General features: G+C 40.3%; 1 protein-coding gene across 1 annotated transcript; it reads right to left on the reverse strand.

The window, feature by feature from the left end:
* Positions 1–13: 13 nt before the first annotated feature.
* Positions 14–20,593, reverse strand: ACSL5 (acyl-CoA synthetase long chain family member 5). The gene is made up of 21 exons (XM_066323567.1): positions 20,478–20,593; positions 11,369–11,554; positions 10,717–10,825; positions 10,005–10,069; positions 9,825–9,926; positions 9,413–9,512; positions 8,084–8,262; positions 7,416–7,448; positions 7,169–7,220; positions 6,568–6,641; positions 6,059–6,136; positions 5,694–5,828; positions 5,085–5,219; positions 4,915–5,010; positions 4,308–4,380; positions 3,492–3,580; positions 3,295–3,411; positions 2,707–2,850; positions 1,680–1,781; positions 1,240–1,311; positions 14–857 (listed from the first exon to the last, which is right to left on the reverse strand). Exons 2-21 carry the CDS (start codon positions 11,522–11,524, stop codon positions 717–719), a joined length of 2,052 nt encoding a protein of 683 aa, XP_066179664.1. The 5' UTR covers positions 11,525–11,554; positions 20,478–20,593; the 3' UTR covers positions 14–716.
* Between the last annotated feature and the right edge of the window lie 6,948 nt (positions 20,594–27,541).

Genomic DNA, 27,541 nt, shown 5'->3' on the forward strand with positions numbered 1-27,541 from the left:
AATTCACACAGGCTTTAGTTTGATTGTGCAGTCTCAATTTATTGCATCCTACATCCTTAGGATTGACAGTTAAAGTTTTACACTTATTAGGCTCTAATTCGGAAGTGTAAAGTCTTCAACACTGCCATTTCATTTGAAAATGTGCAAAAACTGATCCAGTGCCTCCTAAAGACTCAACTGTGTTTGCTGTAGACAAATGTATTTTGCAAACCAGTTGATGCCAGATTACTCATTTTCATTATGAACAACGTATACGGTTTGGTCCAGGACTAGGAATAGGAAATTCACTTCTGTGAATTGCTGAACAGATGTTAGCATGAATTCATACTGAGTTCAGTCTGATTGCAGATCAGTCCACAACAGGTCACAGTGCAGTTCATAGTTTCAGTAGGAAAACAAGGTTTGCTTTTGACAGTGAGAAGTGCATATGGCTGTCTTTTTAGGGCTGAGGTTCTTGCATGTTTTTGCTTTTCAGTCACAGTCCAAGGAAGATTAAAGTTCTGGCTTTGCCTAGACAGTTGATGCTCAGTCCCACAAGATGTTAGCACTGCTAGTTGTTAGTTATACTACAGTCATCATCCATAAGTCATTTTTCTCAGGTAGTAGAAACATAGAAATTTAAGTTCCTGTTTCCCTCCACTCAAGCCTGTCTTCACCATAGGCCATGTAGTGTCACAGATTTAATTAGTCCAGGCAGTTTAAATTAAACTGGCCATTTATTCCTGAGCAGATGAATAGAGGGCCTCAATCTCCTTCTGGAAGAATTTAACAAGGTCTCCTCGCTTTGCCTTCAGTGTTGGTGTCAAGAGTCCATTTTCTACAGAGAACAACTCTGTGTGGATGTACAGGTCTTTAACCTATGGAAAGAAAGCAATTTAATGCATGCTGCACAATTAGAAGACAACAGTTCTTCCCAGCTTCCTTGGGCAAGAATTCTGTCCCAGAAGATCCAGTAACTAAACTGTTTTTTTGGCTGATCCAGCAAAAGGGTGGAATTCCAGAACAGTCCCTACAGCCTGTTGTGAGCCTCCCTTCCATCTCTTGGCAATTGCTACCGTTGCCCTACACAGCCCCTTGGTGTAGGCAGCCAATGTTTCCCTGACTGCTTCAATCAGGTGTCTGGGGCAGCTGCCTGGTACAGGGCCCCTCCTGGTACAGGCGTTTGCAGGACTGAAGACTTCCCAGCCACTGTGTTAGCAATACAGGTGCTAGTGACAAGCAGGATTTGAAAGTACTCACTTGTTCAAAGGATTTAAGGCCAGCCTCTCTCCCCAGCCTGATCATGTCGTCTAAAATAGCTTTCTTCACTTCCTAGAAGAAACACAGCAGAAGCAGAGTGGGTAAAGCTGTCATTCTGTAATGGCAGCTCAAAACCATTGCCATTTTCCCAATCAGGGAGAACTGAGGATGGCAAGAATACGTATTTCAACATTCAAGATTTCTCTGTTAAGGCCACTACAAAGTCATGTCTATCTTCTCACTGGAAAAGAAGCAGCAATAGCCCTTGAAACAAGACACCTATACTCAGTTCCAATTTTTGCTGTAATGTTACTTGCATGACTCACCCAGCATTAAACCAGTTCAAATTACTGAAAAGAGGTGGATAGAACAAAGAGCAATATAGGATTGGATTTAGAATTAAATTCTGTCTCTAACCCACTAAACACAAAGCCACTCACAGGGTTTTTGCAGAGCTCTTCAAAGGAACCTTTTACTCCCAGTTTTGCTGCAAATTCTGGAAGCATTTCAGCATCAGGAACCACTATACCTATTAGAAAAGACTGAAAACAAGTGGAAATAGTCAGGCTGAGACCAAGATAAAGCATACTAAATGTCTTTGTGAGATTGCTTGTGGGCAGTTTCTATGACAAGTCACATGTACATCTCCATGCATTTTCAGAATTTCAAAGGTAGCTATGAGGATTTCCAAATCACTGAGAGCTGTGACAGCAGTAATTGAAATAATGATACAGTTTGTTGTGTGTGCTGAATGATCCAGCAATTACTTTTGGCTAGTTTACTGATTGAAGACTGGCCTCTGCTAGCATAGGTAACACCTCCATGGCAAAGGAATGGAGAAGCACTTGTGCTGTGCAGAAAGGCTGGGAGAATTGGGGTTGTTCAGCCTGAAGAGAAGGCTCCAGGAAGACTTTTGTGGCCATTCAAAACTAAAAGGGAGCTTGCAAGAAAGATGGGGGCAAAATTTTAGTAGGGCTTGTGGCAATAAGGCAAGAGGTAATGGTTTTAAACTGCAAGATAGTAAATTTATATTAAATACAAGGAATTTTTTCAAAGTGTGAAGGTGGTGAAACAATGGGAGAGGTTGCCTAGAGAAGTGGCAAATGCCCCATCCCTAGAAATGTTCAAGGTTAGGCTGAATGGGGTTCTGAACAACCTAATCTAGTTGAAGATGTCCCAGCCTATTGCAGGGGAGACTGCTCTATGAATCTAAACTGCACAGAGCTGAACTGACATAATAATCCCACAAAAGTTTGTAATTAGCCTTTGTAATTGGACCCAGCTTGCAACAATACCAGTTGTCACTTGGGAAGCCAATAAGTCTGAGAACATCTTCCTATAAACATGGCTCTCTTAGGAACAGATTTTGTTCAAGGGCTCTTGTATGTGCATACATTTGTGCCCTGATCACCCAGAACTTGTTGTGGGAGGAAATCTTGTAGGATACTCACTCCTAACATCACTTACCCTCAGACTTTCCCCATGAACAAAGACCTGGGCTACAGCAGCGCTTCTAATATAGACATTTTCTATCTTCTCTGGAGCAATGTATTCTCCTTGTGCAAGTTTAAATATATTCTTCTTCCTATCAATGATCTTCAGCGTTCCATTCTAGAAGTTAAAAGTGGAGGTCATTAGTTCCAAGACACTGTCTTGCTTATAAAAGAGAAGATAAACAGGCTTTGTTTTGTTGTATGAAAGGCACATCTGGAACTAGTCTAGAAACCACATACTGGTATTTGCTTTCCACAGAGAGAAGGGTTTGTCTAATTTTTCCATTAGCTCAGGACATGATTAGATGGCTCCTTTATTCTCCTCTGACAGAAACCAAAAAGCCTTGTTATATCACTTCTACAGTGAAGAATAGTCTTAACTATGGGCCTAGCAGGTGTCATTTGATATGTTGTAACCTAATTGGTCTTTGGAGCTTTGCCTGGAGTTACCTAGTGAATCTACTGCGCAGAAAGTTTTATCCTAGAATTCCATCTTTAGAGATTACTGTGGAGTAACAGGAATTCACATGCAAGAGATGGTTTGTGTTAAGCAACTACTCACTGGCAGCCATTTCCCTATATCTCCAGTGTGGAGCCAGCCATCTTTATCGATTGCTTCTGCTGTCTTCTCAGGGTCTTTCAGATAACCCTTGAACACATTTGGTCCTTTAATGCAGACCTATAGCAAGTAGAGAATATTGTTAGTCACCAAGTCTTATGTTTCAGTATTTCCTGACGTGCAGAGGAGACAGCACCTACCTCGCCTTCGTTGTTAGAAGAGAAGTAGCTCATTTCTTCCACATCATCTAGTTTTATGATATTACAAGCCAGAGGGGCTCCAACATGGCCTAAGAGAAAAATAAAATAATAATAATAAAAAAAAAAAGGCTGCAGTGATAGTAGATACTTACTGGATTTCTTCACTGCTTTACCAAGAACTAGTATTGCTTAAAGGAGCCTGGCATCAAATGTTCAAGCAAGTTGTTGCAATGCCATTTTCAGACAGTTAATGTAGGACAAATAGCAGATACGTCTTGGTGCTTAGAGCATTATTGGTGTAATCAACCACACCAGCCATGAACCATTCGTGCCTCCTCAGGACCCCTTTTCATAGATCCTGGTATTCATTTGCATTCATCCTCGTTATGCTCTGCAGTTACTCTGTTCACAAAGATGGTGACTTGAGTCTGAATTTAGAATATTCAAGGTTCTTCAGGAAAATAGTCAAGTATCATGTCTAATAATTTTGTGTAAAACATGTCATTTAGGAGACAAAGCTAGTTTCTTAAGGCCATTTGGGAAGTCCCTATGCAGTTTGCTCAGCTCTCTCTATTCCTTTCCTGTATTCTGGGACAAAGTCTAAACTGACCTATGACACTTTACACCAGGGTTCCTCATCTGGTCGAGTCAAGAATTTTAGTACCTATTAAGCAGACAGATGACTGTTGCTACTAAGAATCACTTTGAGTACTCGTGATTTAATTTTCATTAAACTAAAAGCATTAGAGCAGCTAGGCTTGAGCGCCCCTTTATGTGGGCAGCTCTGGGAGACTTTACAAGTCTCAGCTCCCATACCTGTTGTCCAGTCTCCAGGCATTGAGAAAGTGGATCCAGCTGAGCATTCAGTCTGGCCATAAGCTTCAAAGATCTGTGCAAGAAAGGATGAGTATTCCTTGAACATCAAGCCCTTGGTGTGAAAGGCCTCAGTTTCAACTGTGCCCATGCTCAAGTCTTCTTAGGAAGGAAGCCAAAACTACCTTTGCCTTTAAGATATCTTGATCTTATGTTAAATGTTAAAGATGTTAAAGTTCACCGATTGGAACTTTGCTTCAGTCACCTCATTTTCTGTTCTCAAATGTGCTACACAGAGAGCTCATTGGCTGTCAGAACAAGCCACAAAACTCAGAAGCAGCTGCCTGACTTTGAGTGCTGCATGTTCCTATTTCTGCTGCTCTATTCCTCTTCTCAGAGCCTACAGTATAGTTTTTTGGTAGTGTAGTTTGAAGTGGGCCCTGCAGATTTTTTTTTCCTGTTACAGTTAACTCAGATGAAGCAGTCTGTAAATGCCCAAGACTGACAGCATTTTCCCCAGGAACAAGCTGAGCTGGACCCCAGCTATATCTCTGGTCACTCATTTGTGCATAGTCAAACAGGGCTTACTTTAAAAGAAAACTCAGCTTACCTGACAGCCTAATGCTGCTCTAAGAAATGTCAGGACAGAGGGAGATATAGGGGCTGCACCAGTCACCATGATACGCACTCTTCCACCCATGGTTTCCTACAAGTGACAAAGAATCCATCAGATCCTCCAATATTACATTGCTTAGCTCCCTTACACTTGGAATAGCTTACCTGAACTTTTTTGAAGACTAGCTTGTCCCAAATGCTGTCATTTCGAATGATACCTTGTTTTATTTCAGCCATCTTCATAAACACAGCAAAATTTAACAGGAAACGCTTTACTGGGGTGTTTGCACCACTCTGGATCTGCAAGGAGAAGAACCAGTGACTCCTGGGTTTAACTGACATCTGTACATCTCATTCTTGCCTGGTTAAGAGGCACCAAATCCTACTTCAGTGTTCTAGGGTCTGTCTTCACCACTGCAGTGTCTAGGAGGTGACCCAAAAGGCAATGCTAATTTCTTGTTACTGCTGAAACACTACAGCCATAGCTTTGAGGAACAGGGACCCTATTAGCTTTGCACTTGTTTCATTTGCATTACAAAAGTAAACAGTTTTTGTCTCTTAACAGAAACAAACTTAGCCCAGTAATGACTGGAAATGCTGTTCTTATACTCCCAAAACTCTTTCCTTCTCCCCAGAAAGAATTCTAAAGAATTCTTCCTGCTAAGGGGTAATTAACTAGTGGTGATAGTATGACATGTTCAATATTATTTTCTATTTGTATGCTTATTTGGATAAATGAGCACGAAGAAAACTTAGCTAAAATGGCTCACGTACCTTGTCATATACTCTATTGAGCAGTCTTGGTACAACTGGAAATAGTGTTGGCTTCAAGGTTTTCATGTCATCTGTTAGCAGCTTGATATCTCCCTGGAAGAAGCCTACTTTTGCTCCACAGCTGTATACCACGGCCTAAAATTTGACCAGACTAACCTTAGTCAAGAAGAATTCCTAGCTTCACTAGCCATAATTATTAGGCTATCAAAAGCAGCATGATTTCCATTGCCCAGTTATTACAAAGTAAAGAAAGTTACTGTATAGGTATAGGTATACTGAATAGGTATTGAGGACACACAGATTGCTAACATGTCTTTTATTATAATTTGATTTATAAAAGCTCAGATATATTCATCTGTACATACCTGTACAACTCTCTCAAACATGTGAGCCAAAGGAAGGTAGGAAATGGCAATATCTGAACTTGTACACTCAACTGTGTTCTAGATGGAAAGGAAGTAAAATTAGGTTAGCATTTTCTATGCCTGCTTGAGTTACTTTTAAGTAGAAAGTAAAGAAAATTTGGATCAATTTGAGTACTTTGAGACACACTTCCAATGACTGAAGCAACTCAGACACAGGCTCATCTATCACCTCCTCAAGATTTTCAGCTGTCGCTCAAAATGAATTTTATGTTTTGGCAAGACTTGAAATAGATGGTTTAGTACTCTTGTATTTAGGACTGACTCATTCTGGAATAACTTCTGTGTAGAAGTTCTTGTTCAATTCAAACCAAGTTTCTTGCAGTAGTATTGTCTCATTGAAAAAGGGGCACTTAGGAAAACATCAATTCCTGGGAGTGAATGGTTTACAGAAAATGCCCACATTAAAGTTGGTTTCATAACTGAGGAACGTATCCTGGCAAGTAGCTTACCTCTGTGCATCTAAGGAAGGCAGCAGCATTTGAAACAACATTCTGATGTGTCAGCATGGCTCCTTTAGGGTTACCTTTGGAGAGATCAAGCAAGGTGAGCTGTGGCTCTGACTGCTTCTGCTGGCAGTTTCCCATGTCTTGTTTGCCTCAGTTTGAACTATCTCAGTACTAAGCTCAGTCCCAGCAGTTATTGTTGTAAGAGATCACAGATATGCCTCATCTTGAGTGTTTTCAGCTATGAATATTACATAAAGGAGATAGCTACTGGAACAGCAGAGAAATAGGGAGTAGCATAGAGAATGCTGAAAAAAGATTTTTGTTTTAGCCCCTATGGATCAAAATACACAGTTGAATAATCAATCTCTTCAACATCAAGGCTGCATTTTTCATAGGATAAGACAACATGAATTTGGCTTTTCTTGCCCCCAGAAGCTTTATCATGGTGCACTTGACTTGTAGTGACAGTATCCCAAGTAAAACTGCAAGAGTGGTTTTACATTGCTCTAATTTACTGGTATACTTCCATATTCTTAGGATCTCTTTATTTTTGTGCAGGGAAGCTGCGTGAGGAGGGTCTTTCAATATATAAACCACCACTTACCTGTGGTTCCACTTGTAAAACACACAACAGAAAGATCCTCAGGCTTAGGAGGCTAGAGAGAAAAAGCCACATAAAGTCATTGTGAGGATGGTTATCTGTAATTACATATAATTCCTAACTGTGATGAATCAGGAATTCTGGTTCACAAAAAATATCTGCCAGCCTCCTCTACTAGCAGCATAGCAAGATGTCTTTCCAGAGACTAGTTTTACAAGTCTATAGCTGTTTATGTCATAGAGATACTTACAACTGGTTCTTTGGTGTTATTTTTTCCCAGCTCCTGTGTGAGGAAAAAAACAAAAACAAAAACAACACAGCTTAACAGATGTGCACAATAGGTGAATAAGTACTTGCATTTCAAATGCAACACCTGTTTTACTACTTTGCCTCTTGATACTCTGTCTCATTCAAACAGAAACCTCTTCCTGAATCCAATACACATAACTCTGAAAAACTGTCTGGTGCAGGTGGGGAGAGGACACAATTGAATATGTGGAAAGTGATCAGAACTATTTAGGGAATTTGGAAGTCTTGAGTGGAGATGTTTCCTACATCTATTTACATATATGCAAGCTTAAGCCTAGTATTGGGATATCTAAGCAGCCAGTAATTTGTACTTACAGTTCCAATTAGACTCAACTGCCAGCTTAGAAGCCTGATAAATCCTGTTACAACAGTATCATGAATTAAACTAAGCAAGTCTTGACTGTTCACAACACATGGGCACAACTTTAGTAAACGGTTTGAGCTCTGCAACTCCCTTTAGCTGAAGATACCAAGTTTCAAAATGACTGCTCATCAAGATGTCAGGTACAGGCATGACAACTAGGTAATTAACTTACATTAAAGTGTCATTGCTGTGACAGATCAAGATGTTTTGCTGGCAAGATATTCCAGAAGCCTTTAGCCACCTACCTCAACCTCCTGCAGTGACAGAATTTCAATTCCCACTTTATCTCCTCTGTCCTTGAGCTCTTTATCAAAGAGATCCATGAGAACAATAATCTTCAGACACGGGGTCTTTTTGTCCTCACAGTTCTTAAGCAAGACCTCTGCCTTCGCAGGCGTGTCACAGATCACCACACTTATATCAGCTACAGAAAAGAAATTACCAGAAATCTATTTAGAAGACATGAGGCCAGTGACAGCTCAGCAGCACGTACTTTTAGAACATAGTATTGGTTTGGTGCCATTTGCATTTGTTCATAAAGATTCAGTAGCTGTCTTATGATGCTAAGAATGTTCCTTCTACCATACTCAACTGATTGGGCAAACCTGATATTCTGGCAGTATAAAGTGAGGGCAAATGCTGAGGAGCTGAAGAGAAATATCTTTGCTCACAGCCAAGATGGGCATTGAAACTTTTGGTATTGCCATGATATCGTTCAGGTTTAGCCATCTTCCTTAAATCTAAAGAAATTAAGGCCAAATTGAAAGAGGTGGGTAAAATTCTTGAGTTAATACTTCAGCTTCCCTGTAGATGCAGTTACAAAAGCCTTTTCCTTTAAGTCAGAATAGGAACTGGATTTGCCTGAGCCTGACAGTGCCCAGTTAGACTAGTAAATCACAGCTCTGTTATCCCAAGACAAGACCTGTTTCCAAGGTTCACTGCCATAACTCTTAAAGGGATTTTGCTTGGCAAATTGTGCTTATGGGATGGATTCCAGATCAGCGTAACAATATTGCATAATTATTTTCCTCATATCTCTTCTAAGACTGGGGGAAGAATGTCTGAAGATTAATTTAACTTCCTTGCCAGTTTCTTCCATGATGGTCTGCTAGATGTATTTTCTGTAGAACATGCAATACCCAGATAGATTAAACAGATTTAGGCATATCTTTACCCTTCCCTCCTCCACTCTTTTCACCCTACAACTTTAAATCAGACACAAACACCCCTAGTATAAATTTACATGCAAATCTGTCTGCACTGTCTGATCAGCAGTGTGGGAGTTCAAGATTGTGAAATCTCAAATAGCAAGTAGTTGAGCACTCTGCAGAATGGTCCACAGGATCTAGCAGATCCTCCTTGCAATCAAGACACTAGGAGACATAGGAAGCCCAGTGGATTCTGCTAGGCATTGAACCATGTGCCCTGCAAAGCAGCTTCACTATGAAATTAAGTATCAATAAGAGCAGTAAGGTTAAAGCTACTCTGATTTTTGCAAATTTCTTTGAACTTTGCCCTCCCAAAACAAGGTTTCCTAGAAAAATCCTTATGAAAGAGTGGAAGTCAATATTTACCTTTGTTAACAATGTATACAATGGCCTCTGGTCCCAGAGTGTCATAGAGTGGAACAGCAACCATTGAGTAGGTGTAGCAGGCATACTCTGAAATGATCCACTGAAAAGAGAAAACAGTACAACTGAGGAAAACTAGGAGCCCTGAAGACAGGATTGCCTGGACACTTCACACAGCTTGACTAGCCCATGCACATGGCAGTGGGGGGCTATGCAAGGAGCACGTCCATGACAGTAAGAGTTGTAAGAAGTCATTGTATTACATGCTTGGAATGTGCTCAGTCAGTAAAAAGAGAATTGGGAAGGAAAAATTATGATTGTTCCTCATGTGGCCTGAAGCTATTTAAATACAGACTCTCCTCTCACGCCAAGATGTCAGAATAGTGTAGGAGAGAATACACAATTTGTTGCTTACCTCTGGCCTATTCTGAGCAAAAATGCCAATAAACTGGCTTGTTGATGGTTGGCATCCTTTTTGCAGAAGCCCTGATCCCAGGTATTTAGTTCTATCCGAAACCTGCAAGACAGTTATTCCCCCACTTTAGTGTTACAAGGCAGTATCCCAAATTAATTCATCTGTCGTTTTCATACTCACCTGTTTGTATGTCAGCCACTGATAAGGTTGCTTGGGTTTTCTGTAGCCTAGGCAGTCACCATTTCCTAATCAAAGAGTTCAGAAAAGCAATTTCAAAGCTCAGTACTGAAGTTGCATAACATTACAGTAGAAACACTTGAAGTGGGAAATGTTTTCTGTTAGACATTCAGGTAACTGCATGGAGAGCAGGTCAGTGTCCATAGTTAAGAACTTTGCCCAAACCAAGATTGTAAGACTGTTAGCTTTATCCTTACAAGCAATACTTTTACTATCTGGCAGTGTTTTTTCCATTGCACAACCCATGTGAGGTTGAAATAGCTTGCAAACCATCACATATTTCCATGTATAGGACTTGTGAAGTGACATGTACAAATCTGTATCTGTTGTAAACAGGCAGTAATTTCACAGGAAAACTCACATCATAAGATAAAGGAGAGGTGTTTCCCCCCCAGTTCCTCTGATGCTTGGTATCTGCTGACTCTTGACTGAACTCTACCATCTTCAGCTTCTGACGTTTGTTCCTGCCCAGTCTGCCAAATAAGACTAATGCTAAATTGGGACAGGGAGAATATGGTCACTTGTCTCTCCGCTCCACAAAAGGCTAGAAGAGCTTTTGCTAGCCTGCATTATTACCACAGCCAAGACACAAGGAAAAGGATCTTGGTAAAATTTTGTCTACTTGTGGTAGACAAGTACCAGATGTAAAGCTTACCAGAAATACTCACTCCTCTCTGGAAAACTTCATACAGGGTTTTAGCATCATCAAAGTAATAAGAAAGTAGGTTGTTATCTGTCAAGAGCGCACCTCTTCTGGCTCCTCCCTAGGAACAGAGCATGGTTATGAAACAGTGCAGAACAGATGAAATGTCATTTATTCCTCAGACATTCTCTCATCAATCCCCATTAAAGCATTTCAATAGCATTGCATTGTTAGGGAGGTCTTTTTCCCTTCCTGATTTTGATCCACTCAATCACATGCAGAGGAATTTTCTAGATGGCCCACATTAACATTCATTTACAGGTTACTGAGAGGCCTTGACTGAGTGCTACCACTTGCCTTATTACATGAAGTCTAGCACCAGTTTCAAAGCTAATGCAGTGCATTGAAAATACAGGAAAAAGTCAGTGACAGCCAAAGCTATTTGGTAAAAATCCCCCCTAACCCTAGTTGGAAGGAGCTGCTGTTTCTCATCTTAGCAGCTTAAGGCTTCCCTTCTCCCCACCATGCTCTTGAGTTGTACAGCTGGGAGAGAAGGCTGTACATATTGGATGGGAGAGTTTCCACTGACATCCAAGGTCAGAATGGATCAGTATTCAAATTAAACTCCAAAACAGACTATGCCCACAAGCAGAGAAAGCATTACCTCAATTCCTATTGACTGCTTGTTCAAGTCAACAGGAGGTAAAAGGGGTCTGGGCCTGCTTATCACCCACAGGAAGAGGACACCTCCAAATGCAATGAGAGTGATCAATGCTGGTGTTGGGAGCGGTGAGAACAATATTTGAAGTATCCAGATCATTGTGCTGGATCAGTGGAGCCAGAGTTGAACCTGAAACAACCAGGAGGTTTAGTAGATTTGAGGTAGAAGCTTTAATTACCTATGAGCCATGGTTACTTAAGTAGCTTGTTAAACAATACTGCAAATCATTTCAGCAGTTTGCCCCTGGAGAGTCCTGGTACAATAGTGAAGCATACTTATGCAATGTTTTAAGCCTCTTAAGAGATCTTAGGTCACCTGTCCCCATAAATCTTAATCTATGCTGCATCCACCTCCACAGAAAGCTGAAGCCTGATGAAGTCAGACAAGGAACAGATTCTTTCCATCCTTAAGTAAAAAAATCTGCCTGGAGAAAACCAGTATATAATTTCCCAAATCTATCTCCCCAAATATAGCCAAAAAATGCCTATGGTTCAGTGATGTGAATTGTGGAAGTAAGAAAATTTCTCAATACTGTAAGTGTTCCACAGGAAATGGTTTTGCTGAAATAGGAAGTGTATTGATACATTATATGTTTGATACACCTGCATATATGTCTGTAGGATAAACAGTATATTCATTGTCAGCTACTTTTACTGGTCATGCTAGAAAAATATTTCAGAGAGTGACAGTGTAGTCAGCCAAAAAACCAGCACAATTCAAAACTGTGGAAGTTGCTTTCCACTAGGAAGGGGTAACCTGGAAGTCAATGTGTGCAATGGAAGTCTAGCTGGGAAATACAGAAACAATTCTGCTGCTTGCATTCCCTGACTTGTCTTCTGTCAAGGGCAGGAAAGCAAAATCTGAGAATGCAGACTTTCTTATAAGACACAGAGACCTGAGCTTTCTTCCTTAGAAACGAGCACTTTTATCTCCAAAATATTTTGCTGTGTTTTAAGATTGAATTGCCAAGAGAAAGGCCTGGTTTTTGTCTGAATCAACTCAGATCTCAGCAACTTGTATTTGCTAATGTCTAAATATCTATGCAGGGCATGCCATCTCACACTTTGCAAGATGAGTAACAGCACTCTTTCAAAGGAATCCCAAAAGAATCAAAGGAACTCCATCAGTAGATAATATGTTATCTATCAACTAAACCCCCATACAAGAAGAATACCAGGAGTCCTGTCACAATGAGTTCCAGTCACCCTTTAACTATAATTCCAATGAAGCTGAAGGTATATTACAAACTGTTAGTAAGTTCAGCCAGGACATGAAGTCAGAATTTGGGTCTCTGAGCCCAGACTGATCAGTTAGATTACCCAAATCTGTTTTGCAGTTTTGTACTTTCCAGTGGCAGTGTTAATCAGCAATGCTGGTGTGTTCCCTAGTGATAAAAGACATGCTTTGCCTGCTCAGCATCTGGATAAGAAGTGGTACTTCAGAGGCTTTTCAGCAAGTCCAAGCTGTCAGATGCAAATCACCTACATATCTGAGAAATATCAACTCCCTAGCCCTCTTTTCTACTCTAAACCTTAGTTACCATCTGCCTTTCAAACTCCTGACCTTGGCTTCATGTGCTGAGAGTCCAAAAAGATTGTGCTAGAGCCAGAAAGGCAGGAACTGCCCTTGGGCCTCTATTGATGGGAAATTCCAATCACTGGGCATATTAAACCTCTGGGAGCATAAACCTGTTTGTAGCACAGCATATCATCCATCCCTCACCCTTCCTTTGGGCCTTTATCAATTGGGTCTGGATAAAAAAAATAAGCAGAAGCTAAATCTAGGTCTGCTGATCAAGTTTACATTCGAGGCAAAGCTACTTAGCAGTTTAGGTTTAGCACTGCTTGGTTTGGAAGACTGAAGTTTATTAATAAAATGAATTTGGTAATCAGCTGCTCTTGACACTATATATATATATGGCCCATTAATGGAGCAGTTAGCAAGCAGCTTTCTGCAGTGATTAAACTGCATCTGGTTTGTGGTTTATACTTCCTCTTTCATTTACATGAGCCAGACACTTTTTTATAGCATGAGCACTGAGGCAGCTAGGTAAAGGCATCTCCATTCTCCATTTTGAAAGGCTGGATATATAAACTTTACTCTTTTAGCTCAGAGCCCAATACCATATCCAAGTGACAGAGCAAATCACATTTACACCATCTGTATGTTGGAAGCTTTCTAGACTGACACATCTATTTTCACATCTTTTTAGAGCGAGGCCAGAATACTCATGTTAGAACTCCCCTTAATATTGATTATTAGCAATCAATTTGGACACTTTTGCCGTCTTTTCCCATGCCCAGATGGCCAGAAGAAGTTTTCACTCAGTGCATTTCACATGACTCTTTCCTTGTCATGAAATTTTTCAATCAGCAGTGAGAGACTAGAGCTATATGCAGGTAACCACAGAGACCACAGGCCTGTACAGCTGCACCAGTTTTACTGGCTGAATTGTGCTCTCATCAGCTTATTTTAATAGTACTTTTAAGATGATTTCTCAGAAACCATGAATGATTGGTCGTTTTTAGAGTATCATGCAAAGGGTAAGAAACAAAACTATCTTATTTATGGCACCGAGTCCTCTTCTTTATTTATATGGCTTCCCATTAACACTGTCTGACTAGGTCAGACGGGTCAGAGCAGTTGTCACAAATAGCTACTGTCTCTTACATGGACTTATTTGACAGAAAATTTACTGAAGACACTTGTCTGACCTTTTTGTGATAAGGATCAGAGAACCCAGTAACCCCAAATGCTCCATGCAGCAGTAGATAAGTCACTGAAAATTTTTTCCATCAGAGTATTTTCATGTTCTTACTGACTCATGTGCAAAGTAGTTTGTACCAAGACATCTAGGAGGCCTGAACATCACACCCTGAAGGATATGATTTTTTTTTTTTTTTTTTTGCTTGGAGCAAAGAACTCAAAGTCCAGAATGAATGCCTAATCTAGAAATGATCATTAAATGCTGCAAAACTTTTGCCTTCAGGTTCTGAATTGATTCCACAAGTTTCTTGCATAGAAAGAGAGAAAGAAAGATGAGGCAGTAATTTAATCCCACTGTAGCCCACCCAGCGTCCCTATAGGTTGTCAAGGATGATATTCAGTTTTATTTAAATAAATTTTTAAATTAAAGAAAGACCTGTTGACAAGTTTCTCTAAAGTCTGAGAAGTATTATATTATGCTCATGAGCTCCTAGGGGTTTGGTGAGTGTTTTTAGTAAATGTCTTTATTAGCCCACTTACTGCCCTGACTGAGACTGCATTTGCAGGACTTTGCATATACACCCTTTAAAGATAGAGAGATTAGTGTTGTGCAAAAAAAAAAAGCACAGATGCACAAAACCACAGATCTAGATAATACAAAACAAAATGCTTTTCATTTCTGAAAAACTATTTTCAACTCCCTTGCTTTATTAATAGAATACTGACAGTGTTTTCTATTTTCCAACATTGTTTCCACAAATGGGCTTTAGTCTCTTCTATCAAAGCGCATAGAGTGTGTTATTCAAGCTGTGGCAAGAGATTATCAGCAAATTTGTCTCAATTCACAGAATTAGGACAGTTGCTTCCTATGCCTAGAGCTTTAAATTTGTCAATACAAGTAGCTGCTAATTTATCACCTCTGGTATCATCCAAATGCCACTTAATCCTTCTGCCCTCAAAGCAGAAAAGCCAGAGAGAGGACAGGAATCTGTACTCAATGGACCTTCCTATCCATGGTAAGAGAACAGCTGCAGTCTAGATCTGTGCTATGGAACAGCTACAACCAGAGTTTAACCCACAAATCCAAGTGCCCCATACATATATAATACCTGATCTATATCAACTAAGTGAAAAATCAGTGCAGAACAAGACAAAACCAGAGCATTTTGGACAGACAACAGCTTCCACCGCAGGGTTAAGTCTGAGTGCCAGCTGCTTTTTAATCATCAGAGGGGTCAGAGGTGGAGTGTCTGCAGCTCCTGAGTTCTGAAGGCTCAACTCAAGGATACAAAATGCACAGGATGTCTCAAACCACCTGTTAAGCCTCTTGTGCAATAAGATGCTGGACAGTTGAAAGTGTACTTAGGTTGTCTGCCCTGATCAATGGTCAGGGATAAGATGCACTAAGCTCCAGAGTCGAAGGCTTCATTTTTATCAGAAGAGATTACATTGATACCATTTTACAGCCTTGAGTTCAGGAGTACACGTTCTCATTTCTACTGTACCTCCCCCTTTACAGCTGTTCCTTCATTGCCTGGAAGGAATTAAAGTTATTCTCTATGCTCTCCACGTGAGGAGATTCTCTCCACTGGAAAGAGGCTGATCTTTGTGTCATCTCCATTGCAAGAGTTCATTATGGACAGCAAAGCAATCTCAAAAACTTGCACAATTTTGGAAGCAACAGTCTGCACTGTCTGGGAGAACGTCTTCTGGAGTTTTGTACTTTGTATCAAGTTTGCCTAAGCTTTTGATGTGATCATGACATCTTTTTTCTCAGCATTAGTAAGGTAACACTGTTTACAAGCAGAAAAAGTGGAGTACAGCCACCTACACTAATTAGTTACTTAACTGGCAATAGCTCACTCTTTCCATTCGCTTACGCAGTGCAGCTCTTGCCTGGTGTCATCCTGCAGATGTGAGCCACTTTGCCAGTACTTACTCCTTAGAAACTTTGTATTACATATTCCTCCTTGATGCAGCTGAAGTCTTGTGTTCCACAGGGTTTAGGAACATCTAACTTTGAGCACCCAGAGTGAAATTCAAGCACAAAAGCTCAGCAGTGTCTTCTGAGCAGAGCCACGCATAAAAAATGAAGCAAAATGCTCAGTAATCTGCAATAAACCCAGGATATGCTTCAGTGAGGCTTTGCTTTTGGAGTACCTCTTCAGAGAGTCAGAGCCAACAGTTCAAGCACCTTTTGATCATAGCTGAGAAACACTCTGCTAGAGGGTGGGAAAGGACGAGGCTCAGTAACTTATTTTTAGGAAGTAGAGTGCTGTGGTTTCTTAGCCTTGCTGATGAAACCTATTGAATTCAAGCTTTCAGTGTACTTAAATAGAAAGGCCATTTTTTAAAATTAGGAATTTTACTGTGTTGGATATTACTGCCTCTGCATCAGGAGGGCAACAGCATCATGACACTACTTAGTACTAAAAATTATTTTCTCAGACAAATTGAATAGCCTAGCTTTCATATAGTCTTTATATCTGATTTTTCTCCTTGAAACCTCATACTCAGAAACACACTCAATCGGCCCTTTGAAGTTTTGAAGAATTTAAAATATAATCAATATAGCAAGTTCTATTATCCTATTGGATAATACAGGTTCACTTCTTGCAAAACATTCATGCATCAATACTATATTAATAGGAAGTTTTCTCTAGTTATAGGACATGGTATTAAGAGCAAGGACTAAAGCTTGATTTGAAAATTCACATAGAACTCCTAAGGAAAGTAGAATATTATCACTAGTCACCTTAGCCACACAGAGAAAAGGTAGCACTTAAAGTTTCTAGATATTAATGTCCATTATTTCATATTATCACAGCACTTCTATTATGAAGAACAAAGAACAAACACATATCTGAACTTAACTCAGCCAAAGGTCCACATTTAACTGATAGCACACTAGCAGAGATTTCTTAGGAGGCTCCTGAAAAACTCATTATCTTGAAGCCTGCATCTAATCACTGCACTTGCACCTTGGATTCAGTAAAGCCCATGTGAGTAACAAGAAGCAAACTCATGAGCAATAAAACAAATACAGTAAAACTTCATTACTTACACAGAAAATACGGCAGAGCACGAATAGAGATGAGAACTCGTGAGTCAAGGCACCTACCATTTTGAATATAGGGTAGGAAATCAACCTCCTCTCCTTAAGTAAAAGGGAGCCTTATTAGCACAGTACAAAACCAACATCACTTAGGTAATACTCATGTTAAAAACTACAACCAGTTTCCTGTCCCTAGTTTAAGTAAATCAGCAAGCAGAAAAGCACGTTGGGAGGGGAGGTTTAAAGGGGAGGAACTTGCATGAGGGAACCAGAGTGATTAAAAAAATAAATAAAACCAAGAAGAGCCCCAACAACTCACCTACACAAGAGGAAGTAATTGAGCTTTTTTGTTTGTTAATGAAAACAGCCTGTAGTAGATCTAAATGAATTGTAAACTAAAATATTTGAAATTATATTTATAGCTTTTTCTTTCTCATCTGCTATTATCTTCTCTATGTATAAGGCTGTATTTTCAACAATAGCCATTTTCTCTCTATAGCTGCATGTATGTTAAGGTGAGCAGAGCTTTCTAATACCAGCAAAAGGTTTTGACTACAGCATTTCTCATATACTGCTGCAATGGACTTGCTGGTGGGCTGGATTTCTGCTGATGGTTTTGTTTTATTTGGTTTCGGTGTTAGGTTTCTTGTTGTTGGGTTCTTTCCTATTTTTTTTTTCAAAAGCTGCCTAATTCTTTCTGTTCTGTTACAGACATACATAGATGCAATGATTTGTACAAGGTAACAGTAAATCATGTTTCAAGCTGCAGTTTCATTTCCTGCTATGACAGGGGTTTTTTTTTATGATTTCACAGTTTCATTTCTTTGTTTAAGAGTTTATAGGTGTTGTAGTTTCCCTTTTTCTCTTCAATGCTTGTCTAATATAACTGGAATTTTGCAGTAGCTGTGGAGGTATGGGAAGACAGTAATTTCACCTCTCTCCCATCTTTATTGCCTTAACCTCAGATCTTAGAATTTTCTCCACTTAGGAGTTTCCTCATCTGACAGTTTTCCTATCCTGCATGATTTCAGAATAATCTGCTTAGCTAGACAAACCATAAAGCTGAGATGGAATTAACATTAAGCATGTACTTGCATCCAAAATACAACCTGTACTGGACCTTGACTTGCTAAAACATGTAGCCCCTACTAATTGCAATTATGTTTTTATTGCTGCTGTAAAGTTTATACTATTCAGGTAGAGCTCATTTACATGTACTTGTGGCATTATTTAGCCACGTAGTTATCTTTTAGGGAAACTGAGGGTTGATTCACTGATTTTCCTGTAAGTTATGCATGAAAAAGAAATAGCTTTTTCTTCACGAAACTTCTCTGGCTTTGCCTTCCCAGCCCTGTTACTGTGGCATTTCAGAGAAGCTATGAGCTCAGCTTTAATAGTGCTTGTCAAGGGGTATTTGTTCTTATAGAAAGGAGACAAGGCCAGGCTCCCAGCCCAGCCAGTTCCATTATCACTTGCTCTGTGTAGCCCTCTTAGCATTTCTCCCCTTCAGATATCTGGCCTCGGGCTGTTATTTTTGCAGAAGCAAGAGAAGAAGCAGTGAGTCTGCCCTGTCTTTGGGCAGCAGTGTTGTGTATCTCAGGTGCATTGGCTTTGCTGCAGGGTGGGAGAACATTCCCACAGCACGGTCCTACCTGGCCTGCCAGGGGCCCAGAATGTGATGAATACCTACTAACCACAAGCTGGTAAGGCTACACCCTATTGTCTGGGCTCAGTGGCTGTCACAGCTCCCACAAAAATGGATTAAAGGATGCACACAGGAAAGCTTCTCCTTAATGATCGTTTCTGTTCAATGCTCATAAATTAGAATACAGCTGACACTCTTCCCCTGATACACATAACAAGTGACATGCAAGTGTTGAGGCTTTTAATTTTTCATAACTGATCTGAATAAACTCCAGGTTTGGGAAAGGCACAGATTTTTTTTTTGCTAGTAATTTTCTGTCAAAATCAAAGCAGAGTTATGAATCTCAGCCTTTGCTTCTCTTTGTGCATGTATATAAAATTTACACCTGCATCTCTCATACCCATTAGTGACTTAAAATGAGCAGTAGGTAGCTTATGTATATGGGGAGTTCAGGTTGTTTCCTTTCTGTTGTCACTGTCAAAACAGTTTTGCATAGAGGATAAATCAGGTGAGGTTTTGTAACAAACCTTAAGGTCATGGCACAATATGAGCTTTTGTTTTCCAAAGAGGCCAAAAGAACCTTTCTACATATAGCAAATAGCAGAGGAATTAAATAAATAAAGGGAAAGCATTGGCTCCATGTACCCTTTTCTCTGTTCTCCCTACACGACATGGATTTAAATTTTGTGAGTCTGTGAGAGGTGTGAACTCACTTTATTTGAACGATTTTTAAATTCCAGTTTGTTTCCTTAATGCTACAAACATAATTCCTTATTGCTCTGTTCTGCCTTTCAAGGACTGTGTCCAGCTTTGTAAAGCAGAATAACTGCACTGGAACATAAATTATCTTCTCAGAGCACAAGTAGGTTACACAGGAAAGGTGGTATGGATAGGAGATGGGCTTAGGACTTGGAAGAGGAGCATGCTTTTTGCCAGTTCTCTTGCAGCTTGATTTCAGGTTGATCTTTGTCTCTACCATCTTCTATGTACACATGCAAGAGCTTGGAGTATGCTCCATCTCTATAATAGCTAGAACAAGCAGTTGTACCAAGGCAATGGCAACAGTCTGGGTGCCATACCAGGCATTATCAGGCATTATAGCCAGCATCTATGTTCTTAGTTAGGGATTTAGCTAGATTCTATTGTATTAAATGCTGCCAATAAGTTTGTGCAGATAAATGATCTAGCATATTGCAACCTTTTACTGCTTGCGATGCCGTGGAAACAAATATATTTTTGAACCTGGTTTAAGCACTAGTCTGAATGGGAGCCTGACACTGCTACATTGTGCACTATATCTTTAAATAGGCATAACTAAAAGACTGATAAGAAAATGGCTTCGACCTGGACTGTAGACAGGTTTCTACTTCCAGCCAGTCTATAGCAACAGGGAGTTCAGGTGGCTGCTCTCATTTAAGCTGTGATTTCCCTGTATGCCACCCCTGAGCCCAGACTTGCTCCTTTAATAACATGCAGCCATTTATGCAGCTGTTGCCTTTAACAGCACGCAGGGTGATAAGAAGGGTGCAATGGATCCTGGTATTGCAGCAAATTGAGGTTATTAGCCCACTTGCAATACTTCTTTGCAGAAGCAGGAAGCCCAGTACTTGGGAAACACGGGCTCTGACTAGGAGGGATTTGCTTACCTTCCTTCAGTGCAGGAGGAGGGTGGAGGGGCTGGTACAACTTGCTTCCTTTGCTGCTTTACAACTCCCAAGGGGTGTTCTAGGGTTGGTTCTTCCCCAGCTCCAGTGGTGCTTCCCCAGCTCCCGTGGCAGGACTAAGCCCCGAATCATCAGAGTGTGGCTTTAATAAACAGGCGACACTGCACCCAGGTAACCTTTGAACCTGCCTTGCAACAGGTTCAAAGGTAAAAAAAAAAATTATTCCTGATCAAATATAAAGAGCAATTTTGGCTGGTTAGAAATGTTAAACATACAAGTCTTGCACAACAGCGTTAGAAGAGAGCAGCTCATTGTGAAAACTAACCCCAGCCCTGTGAAAGCTGCAGCCCTGGGTTTTTCATAGGGCTCTCATTTACTCTGAGTGTGCACAGGGCACTGAATAAGTCTTGCTTCACTGAGAAAAGGTGCCTCTTAGATTGCACTTTGAGCAAGCAAACATATTCCAATATTTTTCACCAGATGCTTTGTCTAGAGTCCTGTCCTGAGCATGCACAGACGTTGAGGTGTGGATTTCCCTTGCAGCTCCAGGGGTCTGTGAAGAAACCTCTCCTTTGGGGTCAGGGCTCTCAGGGATGTATGGGGGGCTGATAATCTCACCACGGTGCACATTCCCTTTTGACACTGTGCAAAAGTTAGAGCACTTGCTCAACTGCCAAGTAGGCCAAGCCTGTTGTGTGAGAGATTTCTTGTGTTGATTTAAACAGCTGTGGTTTTGGTTTGGTGGTTTTTTTCCTTCTTTTATCTCTAAAATGGGAATAAGAGAGTGCTTGTGCTTAATGCTGCTTGAGAAAGACAGTTGTGAGGTGAGATATGCAGGCTGGGCTAGCAGGTGGAGCTTCCTGGCTTTCTTCCAAAGGCTGTAGATACGATCTTTAGAAGACATTTTCCGCACATGATCCAAGAGATAGGGCTAAATAGCAAAGTCCCTTCAGCACACGCTTATTAGAGAGCATCCAGAGGGTAACAAAGATGGTAAAGGGCCTTGAGGGGAAGCCATATGAGGAGCTGCTGAGGGCACTTGGTTTGTTCAGCCTGCAGATGAGGAGACTGAGGGGGAAATCTTCCTTTTGAGGGGGAGAGGAGGAGCAGGCTCTTCTCTATGGTGACCAGTGACAGGACCCAAGGGAATGGAAGTTGTGTCAGGAAAAGTTTAGTTTGGATATTAGAAAAAGATTCTTCACCCAGAGGGTGTTTGGAACAGGCTCCCCAGGGAAGTGGTCACAGCACCAGTCCTCACAGAGTTCAAAGAGGACATGCTCTCAGGCACATGGTGTGACTTTTGGGAATGGTTCTGTGCAGGGTAAGGAGTTGGAGTAGATGATCCTCATGGATCCCTTGTAACTCAGAATATCCTGTGATTCTGTGACTGGTCAAGATAATAAAGCTTTTGTTGATCTAGGTCTGGTTTGTCTGGTGCTGGAATTTGACTCCAGCATAATATTGAAGAGTAAACTAATACTAACACTTTTCACTTAAGAACTTAATTATTCTTAATTGGTGTAAGGGAATCTGACTGTATCAGTGGATATGACTAAAGGTGGAAGTACCTGTGCCAACACAGCATCCTAGACGTTTTGGTTGCAACCTCTTTTTATATTTTAGAAAATGCCTCCAGTAAGGAGGATGAAAGAAAATGAATGACTGGGTTTTATTAACTTGGTGCAAAGAGGTGACCCCAAAGTTTCTTGGATTCTGTCTGTGGGGCATCTTGCATGTGGGAAACAAAGCAGTTGATTCAAGGTTTTTACACGGTATGCAACAGATACTAATAATTAGTAGTTGGACAGGTCCCCGTTCAGCCTAAGTAGATATTGCATCATCATCTCAAAAAAGCTGGAGCGACTGACACCATCTGTGGTTTTGGCTCCTAGATGTGTTTTATATACCAATGGGGGTGGGGGAGGAAGGCGGGGAAGCATAGCAGAGTCACTTGAAAAGGAAACAAAGCCAATTACCTGAGCTAGCTGTATGTGTAAAGCTGTAACTGCTTTTCCTCCTCCACCCTTTCTCTCTGGTACATAAAGTCCATGGCATTTTACCTCATTTGAACAGCAAATTAATCCAAGTTGTGGTGTTTTATCACCTTTCACCTCTACAGTTTCTTCCTAATGATTTAAAACTATTGATTAGTTCACTGTTAAAAACTCTGAGCGGATCCACTTCAGTTCACAGTGAGGTTGTCCTTGAGTCTGGCAGGGGAGGCTCTTGGTCAGACGTCCCACTGAATTGCTAATAGTGGGTAATCTTTTTTCAGCTTGTTTTGAAAGCAGGTGGGAGAAAACACATTCACAAGTCCTGGAAAGACAGTGGGTTATATTCTGTAGTGCAGGCTCATCTCTGTACATCATCTGTGTACTTTGTTGTTTGCAAATGAGTGATGCTGTAGTTTGTGATCTCAGCAACCAAAGCACACAGCCAGTGACATAAAATAACCTAGATCAGCTGTGCAAACACCACCTATGTCCCAGTTCTGAAAATGAGGAGCTGAAAGCAGACCCACAAATACCTGGGTTTTTTTTGTAAGATTGGAAAAAAAATCAGGTAATGAAAATAATAATTTTTCCCCTCAAGACTTAGTTATTAAGCAAATGGATGACAAATGCCACGATGAATTGTCTGCAGGTTAGCAGGGGTTCCATTAATCTTTCAGGCTAGTCATTTTTTGAAGTCTGAGCAGGCTGTGGCTTAATATTTACTCAAACTATTACTTTTTGACAGAAGCGTCTGCATGCATGGGGTTTTCAAGATGATAAGAATATGATTTTTCCTTTGCTATTTTTTACAGGTGACAGAAAGTGCAATAGTTTCCCTTTTTGTTTAGATCCACTTTCTTTGCTGATTTAAAGTATCACTGTTCAGATTAACACATCTTTCAAATGTAGTCATTTGCCCCTTGTGCAATCACATGACTCTTGAATAATGAAGGAAGGGACCAAAAGGGAGCAAAAGAAATTAAAAAGAGTGTGTCTTCCAGCCTTGTTCAAGCTCCATTATTGAATGCAGTATTCAGAGGTGTATTTTAGATACCTGCCAATGAACATACAACTGTAGGATATCCCTGAATGCTTTTAAAGTTATTCTTACTGAGGTTGTGCAACCAGTCTGAGCTGTGAAAGAGTGGAGCTAAAGGTCATTACCACGCAAAGCTGGAGTTTAATCACTTCTAGGTACCATATAAGAAGCCTTTTTTTTAATTGGTCTTGTGAAATCTACTCAAATGCAGATGGCTATTGAATGATAAACACGAGATAAACTCTAATCCTTCAGCCTAAATAGTTGTCCTGACATAGTAAAATTTAGTGGCAGGATATTACAAGTAATTTTTACTGTATTAAAATGTCTGTGCAAAAGGCATAGATGTGTCATTGAACTGTTTTAACAATTAAGGAGGATGCATGTGTATTTGCATTTGCTCTGTGGTGCCCATGAACAGCTGCACACTACTTGGGTAGCAGGATGTGGCTACTGCATAAATTGAAGAATCTGAGTGAATTTGCTTCTTCTGTGTTACTATTGACAATGTTGCATTCTCCTCTCTTCATGCAAAATTGAGTGGTGTGTGTGCCTGTGTGTCTATGGTTTTAAAAACCAGACAAAACAAAATGTTGAGATAACTGTAGGTGTTAAATACATACAAGTATGAACTGGTACTCTCTGCCTTGCAGGGAAAGAAAGCATCTGATTTCTATCTTGACCTGTGTCTCTAAGTATAACAACTGACAGATAATTCTACTGATTTGACTGGAAACTTTTTAATATGTTTTTTGACTGGAAACTTTTTAATATGTAAAAGTGTATTTACATTGGTCTATTTGAGATCAGGATTTGTCCTCAAAAGACTAGTTCTTCTGAGCTCTGACACAAAAGAAATATTTGGCATTGATCACTTCTGTTCAATCAGATAAGATGCATAGATGATCCAAAAACTGAAGCTACTGATTCATTTGCTCAGTAGTTTTCAAAGTCCAGTTCTCTTATTCCATTTACACATTTGCTTGAATATTTTGCTGTATTTAGCCTCCCCTACTGCCAGGATAAAATGTGGGCAGTATAAGTAGACATGAAAGTTTATGAACAGAGTCTTTGACTATTGACCATTCAAACTGGAAGTAGGTAGATGGAGCAAATCTTTCCAGTGACTTTAGACTTTGGATTTTCATACTCATAAAAGGAAAAAGCTGATGTTCAAAGTGAGCAATACCTGACGTGTAATATTTAGATGAGGAAAGTTTAAAGACCACTTGGATTGCTTCTAAGTATTATCAGTGCTGTAATTCCATTAGGTGGCTGAATTCTTATTGAGACAACTGAATTCCAATGTTTGCTTTTAAGAAGCTTTTGATGTTGCAGTGGTAAATACAATAGTTGGCTAAGATGTCTGTTACAGTCCTCTCTGTGTTGTGTCTTGGACCTCATCTGTCCATCTGTGCTTAACAGAAAGGATAAGCCTTGGAGTTTAGCTCTTTTTCTGATATTCTGAGGAGACTTGAGATCCATCTGTAATTTAGAAACTCTCTAATACAGGGGCTCTTTTTTTCCTTTCAGGCTGAGATAATGCCATTGATGTTGATTACCAATAATTATAAACCAGTAGAGGTTGAGCCTTTAAAATATGGCAGATCTTCTACTTATAGATTGTTATAGAAACAATGCAGAATGCCTGTAATTTCTGAAATCATTTCCCTTTATTTGTGCCTCAGGTTAAGCCTTGACTGAGTCAGTTTGCCCCAGTTAAAGACCAGGTTAAATATAAGATATATATCTCACTGTGTGAGATGAGGTGTCCAATGCTTTTGTGATTTAATTCTCTGGTTTTCATTAGATATATAGATTAAAAAGACCTATGAATTATGCTGTTGCATCAGTACTGGCACGGTCTTTAATTTCCACATATGTATTTCTTTAGAAATCTGTGTAAACAGACCACTGGAGCTAAATTTTAGAAGGTTTTTGGGATCACTGTCATTCAAGATCACAAAAAGAAGCTTTGCTTTGAACTGAGAATTTAGATTTTAATTAAATCTCTCTTATTGAAGTTGCTTATGTCGTGATTAAAGCACTTGTATTTTGGTGCCTAAAACTAGGTTCAGAAATGCGGAGACTGTGTTTGAGGTAGTTTAATAGCACATCTGGGTTTTTAGGGTTGTACAGATAAAGAATTTTTAAATTCAATTTTGTGCCAAGTAAAGCTACTGACTTAGAAAAAGCCAATTGCTTGACTAAAAATACGTAGTTGTATATTGCAGTTCAGGGGAATACATTGAGGGAAAAAGGTAGTGATATTCAAATTCAGGCAATCAGTACTTCCTGTGGCTAAACTGTAACCTCTGGGTCATGTTTAGTAAAGGTTTGGAGCAAGATGAGTACATGACTTTGCATACCTGATTCAGTACAGTGTGATGATTCAGAATCAGTGTGTGATGTATGGGGTTGCAAATGCTCCAATGCCCTTCTAAGGCATTTCCTCTGCAGTCACAGCAACAGATTTGCAAAAGGGAAGAATCTGATGCTTTTTAGTCGAGCTACAGCAGATCTGATTATCAAAAGGTACTGTAGGAAGTCATGACAAATCACTAATCAGATGTGTCATGGTAAGCACTTAAATACAGACATTTTAGTTGAATTTCCATTGTGTTCAGTGTGACATCTCATGTGTTTTAAAACTAGCATGTTTCCCAGATTTGTTTTGGACAGAAAGGATCTACAATAAATATGTAACAAGAACAGGGATTTCTCTTGGGTTAGGATGGCAGCAGAAGTGTGTGCTTTTCTGTTCAGGAAGAGAATTTCTATTTGTGCTGTATAACACAGAACACTTGTGGTTTAGATGGAGAGAGATGAACAGCACTACCACTGAGGCAATCTTGCACTTCACTGCTAGTGGTGCTTGCCTCATCCTCAATTACTCTTTTACTGTATCACATATACCCAGTTGTTTTCTTTCCAGCTAAAGTGTGATAAACAGTATATGATAAACTGTAAAATCTGATCTGCCCTGGGTCGCAATATATATTGAGTCCAAACTCAGGATGCCATTGAAACAATTAAACCAAAATGCTCTGATTAATTAAGATATTTAATTAAGATCTGGTGACACATAAAGAAGTCAAAGCCAGCAGAATACAAAATGGAAGAAGAGGAAATTATAGAGTCTGAGGTACGGCTGTGCTGCCACTTGGTGACAGCACGTCTCATTGTGCCCTTCAGTGTCACTCCTGCCTGTCAGTGCTGCAGTAGCTCTTGCTCTGGTGAACCTTGCCAATGCTTTGGTCAATGTGCCAGACACCTTTGAGCTTGTTATGGCATCTCAAGCACCTCAAAATGCTTCCTACTCACATTGCAGCCAGAAGCTGGGTTGACTTCTCCAGATTGCTGTCAGCAGCCAATTCTGACCAGTCGTCATTAGGTAACTTTAGCCCAGCTTTTGTTTATTCTGATTGTGTTTGCAATGCCAGGGAGTCTTCTGATGCCTTCACCTGTCAGGTTCAGCAGGAGAATGTTTCATCCCTTTTGGACCAGGTTGCTCAAGGCTGAGGTGGGGTACCTGTTTCTGTGGTTTGCTTGCTTCATCCTCCAAGTCCTGTGATTCTGGGGTTTGGGTCTTTGAGAACAGTGCTTGGACCAATGTCTCCCCAATATCAGTGGGAAGTGCTGGCATGGGAGAAGGCTTTGTCTAATTTTTAACTCAGACTTGCATACTTGTCTTCTTGGTAAACCCATTTGACTGCTGCTTTCCCATTGATGCTTTGTTCCATTTCCAGGCATTTCTGGAGCAGTGCTTTGGCTTAAGACTATTGCTGTGAGGAGCCAGGAGGATTTTGTCAGGGACTCTGTGCCCTCTGGCATTATTTCTTCTGCCTCTGAGCTCACAGGTTACTGCAGTGCATGCATCTCACTTTCTCCCTCAGTATAAAATTCTGAAATTCCTGTGATGACCCTGTGCTCCTGCCAGTAGTTGCTAAAATGACCTGAGACTTTGGACAACAAGCTGGGAAATTGGGCATGGGGAAGAGATTTAAAATTGC

Source organism: Sylvia atricapilla, chromosome 8 (assembly GCF_009819655.1).
Source record: "Sylvia atricapilla isolate bSylAtr1 chromosome 8, bSylAtr1.pri, whole genome shotgun sequence".
Classification (NCBI taxonomy): Eukaryota; Metazoa; Chordata; class Aves; order Passeriformes; family Sylviidae; genus Sylvia; species Sylvia atricapilla.